Below are 10,487 nucleotides of genomic sequence, written 5' to 3'. Positions count from 1 at the left end.
CCTAAACAAGCTTAAGTAGCCTTTTAGCTAGGATTACATGATAACTTGTGGTAAGTTTTTATTTCATTTTATGCGTTTTTGTTATTTTGAAGTTAAAACCAATTTTTATTTTAAATTTTAAAAAGTACTTTCTTATTTTATAAATGAATGTAAATAGTGTTATATCAGAGTTAATTGTTGATGAATCAAACCTGTTAGTAATCCATCAAAATATAAGAAGTCTTCGTAAAAATTTTAAATTTATTTGTAGCGGAATTATTGGAGAAAAAATATTTACCTGACATTATTATACTTACAGAGATTTGGATATATGAATGTGAAAAAGGTATTTATGAGTTAAATAACTTTACTATGGCAGGTAGTTTTAATTATAGTTATAGGGCTGGTGGGGTGATAGTTTATGTTAAAAATAATGTATTTACTAACGTAAATTTTACAGGATTAGATATGGTAACAGCAGATGCGATTAAATTAACCTTTACTACATTCAGTCAAACTATAAATATATTAGCGATATACAGATTGCATGGTTTCGATGTAGGCAGTTTTTGTACAGAGATAGATGAATATTTAAGCCTAGATGAAAATATTAAAACTTCGATAAAAAATCTGTTCATAATCGGTGACATAAATATCGATATATTAAATAACAATCCGAGTATTGAGAACTATAAAATTAAAATGTCAAACCATGGTTTAGAATCTTTGATAAATATCCCGACTAGAGTAGGTACATATTTCGATAGCATCAGACAGGAAACAATCATCTCAAGGACTTGTATCGATCACGTATTTGCTCGAGTTAGCGATAAGCGTATTGTGAGCGTAGAGTGTGCCGTGGTGGACGTGGATATCACGGACCACAGCCTGTGCGTGGCTGTGTTGGGGGTCAAGGGTCGGCCTGCCGCTGCCCTGGACGCCGACACTGGCCCGCCTCGCCGTATCGACTACGCTGCGCTCTGTGACCGCTTGCAATCAGCTGACTGGGCGCCCGTGTACGCCGCGCAAACGGTTTCGCTTGCGTATAACGAGTTTTCTTCAATTTTACAGAGCAACTTTGATCAGAGCTTGAAACCTGTAAACAGACCTTTGCACCGTACTGAAAAGAAATTAAAGCCTTGGATGACAGACGCACTATGTTCTCGAATTCAAACCCGAAATACTTTATATAAACAGATTAAGAATAACTTGAACAATGCTAAATTAAAATCTTATTACACCCGTTTCAAAAATAAATTGCAAAAAGATATAAGATTAACAAGGGAAGCGTACTACAAAAATATTTTTGAACAGTGTAAAGGGAATTCCAAGGAAACTTGGAAAAGAGTAAACGAATTAACCAGGCAGAGGGAAAAAAGTAAGAGCAATATTAATTTGATAGTTGGTGACGGTTTAATAACTGATCCACAGTTGGTATCAAAGGAATTCAATAAATATTTTTTGACTGTTGCGGAAGGCTTGTGTTGTCAAGACGATGCGGAGAAACAAAATTTACCGAATGAATTAGCAAACTTTTTTGTAGTTAAGGACGATTATCATCATTTTTCGTAGGACCTGTTTTGCCTGATGATTTGACTTTAGCTGTTAATTCATTACGGAATGGCAAGTCACCTGGATTTGATGGTTATAGTTCTTTTTTAATCAAAACAATTTTTCCACTCATTTCTCAAGTATTTTTACATATAGTTAATTTAAGTTTTACGCTGGGTGAATTTCCTGAGTGCCTCAAAGAATCTATTGTAATACCTTTACATAAGAAAGGCTCGAGAACCTCGTGTGACAATTACAGACCTATCTCCCTAGTTTCGACCTTTTCTAAGATAATTGAAAAATTAATGAAGCAAAAACTCATAAATTTTTTGTCAAAAACAAAATTTTTTAGCAAAAATCAATATGGTTTTAGAGAAGGGCTTAACACGGAATCTGCTATTCTTAATCTTGTTAAATCGATAAACAAAGGGATAAATAATACGAAGAAAGTCAGTGGGTTGTTCTTGGATATCAAAAAGGCTTTAGACACGGTCAACCACAACATTTTATTAAAAAAAATGTACAAGAGTGGAATAAGAGGCGTTGCGTATGATTGGTTTTATAGTTATCTCAAGAATAGGCGACAACGCGTTAGAATAAATGGCGTACTGAGCGAAAGTGCCATAATTAAGTATGGGGTTCCTCAAGGCTCAGTTTTGGGTCCAATTTTGTTTTTAATATACATAAATGACTTGTGTAATGGCAATTTCAAAGGGTTGGTAACATCATTTGCTGACGATACAGCTATAACTTACATCAAAGGCAGTAATGTGGAAATTCAAGAAGCTATGAATGCAGATTTGGCTGCTCTCAGATATTGGTTCGCAGTTAATAAAATGATTTTAATAAAGTCCTGAAAAAACTGTTTATTTGAATTTTTCCTTAAGACAAACGTGTATACTTTTAAATCCTGTAACTTATAAATGTGTTGACTGTTTAACAAAATATACGGCCTGTAGTCAGAATTGTGTAAATTTAAAACAATGTAACAATATTAAATACCTTGGCATATTTTTGGATGAAAATTTAAATTGGAAAATACATGTATCAAGATTAGTAGGGCAGCTCAGCAATCATCTAAGAATTTTTTATTTCCTTAAAGATATATGCAGCAGTGAAGTGTTACGTACCGTATACTTTTCGCTTGTTCACAGCAAACTGGAATACGCAATTTCAGCCTGGGGTGGTACTTATGCAACGAATTTAAATTCTTTAATTGTTTTACAAAAACAATTCATTCGTATAATTAATAAATCTAAGTCGAGGGAGCCATCTTTTCCATTATTTAGTCAAACAAAAATTTTACCAGTAAGACATATTTATGTTTTTAAAGTTTTGAAATTTTTCCACATAAATCGTGATAAATATGCCGCAAGAGAAGAGGTTTTACATAGTATGTCATTGCGAAATAGAAGGAATTTTTGTGTCCCGAAACCCTATATAGATTATTTTAGAAAAACATTTAATTTTATAGCTCCTCGTATATATAACGTTATTCCTGGAAATATAAAAGCTTTACCAAGTTTAAAGTTATTTTTACGCATTCTAAGAAGCTGGTTGTTCAAACAAGACAGTATAGACTACCTATTCAATGTAGTGGGCTAAGGCGTGACTTGTGGCTGGGGCGCCTCGCATTACTGCCTTCCATGCATGGACTGAGCTTTGAAGGGCGGAGTGTCTCCGCTCAGAGCCGCATGATGGAGCAAGTGGCGAGGATGCCTTCGGTCTGAGTGGCGACTTTGCAGCAACATTCACAACAATTCGTACACTTACACCTACATACAATATTATCTAAGTAAAGAATGCACCCATACCAACACATAAACCGACACACACTCACACACACAAAACGCTGCTCAAATCACGAAAACCTACAGACAGAGAAGGTAATTTTTTTTTCTTTTTTAGTTTTTTTCTTGACACATTTAAACTTTTACGGCCAAAATTAGGGACATATGATCAGCACCTAAAAAGAATATTTTCCTATCATTATTTGTAGTCTATTAATTATATAATGAGTAAGCTAATATATTATTTATTTAATTATTATGCTCGACTTATAATATTTTGTCAATGTAGAAGATGTACCTCTGCACAGGCTTGCCTTTAGAGGTATATTATATTTCCCAAAATATAAAAAAAGATGAATTATTTAGAGCTGGGGGAGAGTATTTTAAGTATGTTAGTTAACCAAAACGTGTTTTTTTTTTTTTTTTTTTTTAATTTTAATTTTAGTACATTCTAGGAAAACAGTTAAGTTAAACTTTTAGATTATATTGATGTCTATGTAAATATTAATATTTTAATTTTGTGAGCTTCAATTATCTTAGTGTAAATCTTATAGCATATTTTTTCTGGTCGACACCCTGGCAGGTCAAGGACTTTATTGTATACATATCTGTTATTGTTTATTATGTATTAACTATGTTTTATTTTTGGGAAATAAATATTTTCTTTCTTTCTTTCTTTCTTTCTTAATTTGATTTTACTCATTAAGCTCTAAATTAACTATTACACATACATAAAAATATGGTGTATTCTAAAATTATTGGTTTACTAAAACATTATGATAAGAGTAATGGGTTGTACAACATCATTTCGCTAAAGGGCGTGTCATTAGACGCCGGCGTATGTTATTCCATCGCTCAAAGCTAGTCCTTTTTGACACACTACAGAACCAACTCGATCGGCCCCCTCCCCTCCATACAGAAATACAAAAACAAAAAATCAACTTTTTACAAAGTATAACGAGGCTTTAATTAGTCATACAGCATGTTATTTAATGTGTTGCTATTGATCCCAAATATAAATTTAATGAATAAAACTTTTGCTATTCTGTAAAAGAACTTTATAAAAACAGATCTTGTAAAAAATGTACATATCATTTATCTATGCCTTCATTTTTCACGGTTATTTTTCGTGAAAGTAGATATGAGTTCACTTAAATCTGGCAACTTGAATTTTTTTATAATGCCAAGCTTTTGAAGAGGCCACACTAGTTAGCTGCCGACCGCGCATCTGAGACTCTGCTTCTAACAAGGCGATAAAGTAACTGCGTTATAAATATGAATTTAAACCTATAAGTGTTTTATTCTATACTGAATATAATAACTAGTGTTATAAACAACTAGTATTAACAGATAATTGTAATTTTAACAATTCATTATCATTGAAACACTAAAGTCTGTTTTTGAAATGAAAGATTTATGGTTTGAAACAAGTGCCCTATTTTCCATAAAAACTACACAGGGCCAATAAAAAACCCCTAAAACTAGTCTGATGAGTGAGTGATCCACTAACTAGAGTAAAGGTTTAGACAAGTTAGTAGTGATGGGGTTATGGAAGCGACGCGGCAATATGAACTTTCAAGGCCACATCACAGTGTCATCACGCCCACCCCCGAACACAACTCACACTGTTGCTGTCTTCACTGTTACATAACAGGATAGCTACAAAGGCTTCTGGTACTATAATAAACTTTTGCGGAACTTACCCAGGGATTTCGCTGACACTCGAAGTAATGTTTGATATGATAAGCAAGTTTTAAAGTAGCACGAGCCTCTTCTATGTATTTTTGGCTTGGTTTCTGTACAGTAATTTATTCACATTCTTGTCACTTTTCTTATTTTTGCCGCCTCTCAAAGCTGCCGTTCTCGGTGGTCGCCTAGTTTGTTTAATGGGCACGATTGATTCTCCGTCTGTACAAGTGTACACTGCTTCGCTATCTTAGTCCTACTGGACAATTATATAGAGTAAATGTAAATAATGTACACAAAATTGAAGGTTTTAAGCAGTTCATAGAACACTTCTCGGTAATAATAACCTAGAATACCAAAACACGAGATATATGATTTGATAATATCTAAGTTGTGCAGTTCACACCCGTCGAAACGATGCTTACCCAATTAAATTCTTACAATGTATCGGTCTTGCTGTGGGGACCTATCTTAAGTCAACAGATCTTAAACCGGAAAAATATTATTACTGAGGGTAGCTTTCTATGGTTAGGCTGAAGATTTTGTTAAGTAAGCATTATTATTTATGAGTTGTAAATTGGCAAAAACAGATGTTGGTTATGATACCGGCCGTCTAAACAGAAGAACTAATCCTTTTACTATCTTTTCTGATGTACATTTACTGAAATAAACAACCAGGCTCAATAAAAACTTAACACAATCATGTAAAATTGTTGACTGCGACTTCATGTTACGGTCGACAGTTGTCACTACTCTCATCAACCATCACAGCGTAAAAAGTTACAACGACAAAAAATCTTTTATTTCAGATTAAAACTATTAACAATTATAACAAGGTTTGTCACGGAGACATCGATTCAAGTTTGGAAATTTCAACTTGGAAGGAAGCTGAGGAAGACACCGCCAAAAGAATAATATTGGAATTAGGCAATTTAAAGCTCTATTAGTGGTCAGTTGCATACTTCTTGCGACATAGCCAATAACATTGTATTTATAATATAGTACCACAAATGACACTATCCTACTTAAAACTGAGAGCCTAATAGATGCATTACGTTTTTTAGATTAAACTCGTATAGAATTTGTGTTATAAGATAATGTAATGCCTTCTCTTACATCCCATTAACAATCTACATTATTTCTTCAGCGGCTTCTATGTTAAAATTACCAACATATTCACAAGTAAGTTTGAATGATTGGTATAGTTTTCTTTGATATTTATTGTATATTTAGTTTATATCCATTTGAAGAAATGTACGGGATACACGAATATGTATAAATGCTTTACAAAATTATTCAATGGCTTTTGAAGATAATTGGCAGTTGTTTTACTTGTATATATATACTTGTATAAATATATACCTATATATTTAAAAAAAATCAATAGTAATGTAGTTTCAATGAAGATTAAAATCGTGCTATTGCCATCTATACAAATTTTACATACATAAATATATATACATTTATTTGTTTGTTTGTTTAGTCACATCAATTATGTAGAAGAAATGGGAACTAAAAATATATTAGGTTTATATTAACTAATATAGTTTGTTTCTTATAGACACAAAAATAATAATGTACAAGTTACTTCATACCTGCATTTTACTAATATATAATTTATAATAATTATATTTTCATGAAATGTATGTAATGTAGGCTACTCATAATGCAGATATAAACCGTTATAGTGCAGGAGGAGTGGCTGCCGATGCCGCCGCCTGCCCCCGCGCTGTAGTGGACTAATCGGTCAGTGGAGTAATCGACCCTTTTCATTTGAAATGCAATGTTTTATTTGATCGGGTCGTTGGGCCAACGGCCCAGTGGACTAATCGAACCTATATAATTTATAAAACGGGTCGTTGGCCCAACGAACAGTGGAGTAATCGAATCTGTATTTTACAAGTTCACTTCTTACAGCAATGGGGTCGTTGGCCCAACGAACCATAAACGCTATTGATATTTGTAAGTAAATTTTGGATCGTTGGGCCAACGAACCTTGATTGTAAATTTACTGTTTAAATTATAAATAAGGTTCGTTGGGCCAACGACCCGTTTAGGTTATGTTATACTTTATCAAACAAATCGGTCCGATTACACCACCGAACGTTGGGCCAACGACCCTCTTATTTATAACTAAACTACTGTTTGGGTCGTTGGGCCAACGATCGGTGGAGTAATCGAACCGGACCCGATATCTCTCCTTGTAACTAACATCTCAAAAACTCCTTACCTCAACGGTAATCCTTAATTTTGCTACATTTTGACTCGTTTCCTTTCCTTTTTCGACTTGGTTATCCCTTCTACATTCTTTTAATGGAGCGTTTTTGTTAGTAATCTCTAGAGTGGAAAAGTCTTACAAGATACCAGGTTAAAGATTCAACCTTAGACCTTATATTGGTTGCTAGATTTGGTTGCTTCCACACACAGCACTGGTCTAGCTACTATAAATATAATTAATTATAAATAGCTATTGTTACCTTAGTCTCATAATTAGGTATGTTCAACAACACCCTCATCTTTACATTCTCTTATAAGTTTCATATTAAACATAACATTCCTAGAACGTAGCGGGCCTTAATTGCTCGTAGCGGGCGAAAAGAATCAAATATTAATACGTTTAATTAACTTAAAATTTTCTATTTTGCATAGATACATAAGTAAATACGATCATACTTAAGAGTACGTATGATTACTCATACAACACAATTCATAATAATGTTCATTTCGTGTTAAATTTAAAAAATTCAAAATAATATAAATTAATTAACAACACTTAGTAAGAAGCTGTAACTGTATTTTATCGAAAAATATCATTATTTACCTACTGCAATACATCTGTTCATATAGGGTATATATAGGTTATACAAAACATTTAAGAATAGCAACACTAAAAAGGCTTATAACGTATTACTTTTTAATAACACTTGGAAGGATAATCACGATAAAATTAATGTAATTGCTGGTTAACAATGCCAGATAACTTTCCTTGTGGCCAATTTCTTTGAAACTCCCTCCCTCCTCTGTAAAACTAATATTGCTACATTTTGTCTCGGTTCCATTCCTATCTAAACTTGGTATCCCTTCTTCATCCCCTTCTATTAAATGAAGCGTCTCTTTAAAAAACCTCTAGAGTGGGATAGTCTTACAGGATACCAGGTTAATGATTTGACATTAGACCTTATTTGGATACTAGATTTTGTAGCTTCCTCCGTTACAAAGGGCAAGCAACTATAAATATAATTAATTATAAATATCCATTGCTACCTTAGTCACATAATTAGTCATGTTTTCGGCAGGACACTTAATTTTACAGTCCGCTACAACAACCATCATTATTTACCTACTCCAATATATCAGTTCATATATTGTATATACAGGATATTATAAATTGTATACATATATCAACACAAAAACAATTTATAAGGCCCTTAATATTCTTTTTATTAACACTTTTGAAGGGGTGATCAAGGAATTGAATTATGCAATACTTATTAACAATGCCTAATAACTCTCCTTGTGACTAACATCTCTGAAACTCCCTACCTCCCCGGTATTCCTTATTTTCCTACATTTGACTCGTTTCCTTTCCCTCTTGACTTGGTTTTATCCCTTCTACATTCCTTTTCTCTTAATGGAGCGTCTCTTTTAGTAATCTCTGGTGTGGGAAAGTCTTACAGGATACCAGGGTAAAGATTCAACCTTAGACCTTATATTGGTTGCTTCCACAAACAGCACTGTTCTAGCAACTATAAATATAATTAATTATAAATAGCTATTGTTACATTTGTCTCATAATTAGGTATGTTCAACAGCACCTTCATCTTTAACTACACTTACAGTAAGAAGCTATAACCGTATTTTATCTATCATTATTTACTTACTGCAATACATCTGTTCATATAGGGTATATATTGGTTATATATCCCCTTCTATTAAATGAAGCGTCTCTTTAAAAACTTCTAGAGTGGGATAGTCTTACAGGATACCAGGTTAATGATTTAACATTAGACCTTACTTTGGTTACTAGATTTCGTAGCTTCCTCCGTTCCAAAGGGCAAACAATTATAAATAAAATTAAATATAAATATCCATTGTTACCTTTGTCACATAATTAGTCATGTTTTCGACAGGACACTTATTTTTACAGTCCGTAAGCTCAGAAGACACGTAAGAGAATGAGATTCAACTCTGAAAAGACGGAAGGAAAACTTACACTAGAAGATGCTATGAAAAAGGTGACAGAAATTTTTAAAATAAAAAACAAGTTGAAAATAATATAATCAAGTCATATAAAGTTTTAAGTGACAAACTGGATGACAACAAGAAAGCTGTCAAAGAACAAACTGCGTCCCTTGAAAAGTGTCTCAAGATGATTGAACAGCTGGCTGCGGAGAACAGAAACCTTCGAGTGAAAGGGAGCAGTCTGGAGATGCGTATTGACGACTTGGAATATTACTCAAGAGTCAATTCTGTGGAGATACATGGCATCCCTCAACAGAAGAACGAAGACGTAGTGGCGGTAGTAAAAGAAGTAGGAAATGCGCTCGACGTAGAGATCATGGACTCAATGATTGACGCCTGTCATTGCATGGGAAAGAGACCTGGTCCAAACAGTCCGCAACCAGGAATTGTAGTCAAATTCGTTCGACGTATTGATGAAGAGAAACTGCTGAGGAAGCGCACAGTCAAGAACAACTTCTTCACCAGACACATGAATCTCAGTATGGACCAGCACATTTATATAAACAAGGCCCTGTCACAAACGAGGAGACGACTGCTAGGGGCGGAGCAACAAGTCAAAAAAGGAAAGAGCGTCAAGTATCTCTGGGTTCGAGGTAGCAAAATTTTTCTAAGGAAAGAAGAGTTAGCGCCAGTGTTTCAGGTGACTTGCCAGGCGGACTTGGATAGGTTTTAGTTAATTATTGTAAATTGCATTTAATCTTAATACAGCTTAATTATCTTGTTAAAATATTATCCATTAGTACTAAGACGTATACACTTTATACAGCCTAATAATTTTAAACAAACAGAGTTGGGTTGAGTCGGATCTCTGTCTTCTTTTCGCACAAACAACACAAGTGCTCCAAAAAGGGTTGGATATCTTATTAAATACTCGGATTATTTCTAGCTACGCTCTAGGATTTATTACTAGAAGAACTGGGGGACAGAACTTCCTAACATTAAAAAATGGACATGATGTGTTTCTTGAGGTGTTTGAGGGTCATTTGAATAACTCATTAAATTGTAAACAGTTTTGGGTTAGTAAAGTTAAAATCAAAAAGCTCATCAGTGTATTTTGTTACGTTAACCTAAGTTGCAAACTCTTAGCCATCTTTGAACAGCTGTCATTTTTGACTCGGTTGTCCGTTTGAGGTCGGGTTTGCGGCTCTGTACTCTACTAATATAGACCTTTAATTTGATATGCATATCAACCTATGCTTACATTTAAGATTTTCTTCTGACTCTAAGCGGGCCGCCCCC

The 10,487-nt window shown here is 33.9% G+C and overlaps 1 protein-coding gene across 1 annotated transcript; it reads left to right on the top strand.

Moving 5' to 3' along the window:
* Positions 1-9,375: 9,375 nt before the first annotated feature.
* On the top strand, positions 9,376-9,921 carry LOC124358402. The gene has a single exon (XM_046810703.1). It carries the CDS (start codon positions 9,376-9,378, stop codon positions 9,919-9,921), a length of 546 nt encoding a protein of 181 aa, XP_046666659.1.
* Positions 9,922-10,487: the final 566 nt, after the last annotated feature.

The sequence above is a fragment of the Homalodisca vitripennis genome, chromosome 3, assembly GCF_021130785.1.
Source record: "Homalodisca vitripennis isolate AUS2020 chromosome 3, UT_GWSS_2.1, whole genome shotgun sequence".
Lineage (NCBI taxonomy): Eukaryota > Metazoa > Arthropoda > Insecta > Hemiptera > Cicadellidae > Homalodisca > Homalodisca vitripennis.
Note: the sequence above shows the minus strand (reverse complement) of the source record. Positions and strands in the feature narration are given on the sequence as shown.

Excerpts from the sequence above, each read along its gene's own strand:
- LOC124358402 (XM_046810703.1), top strand. The coding sequence starts at position 9,376 with ATGATTGAACAGCTGGCTGCGGAGAACAGAAACCTTCGAGTGAAAGGG.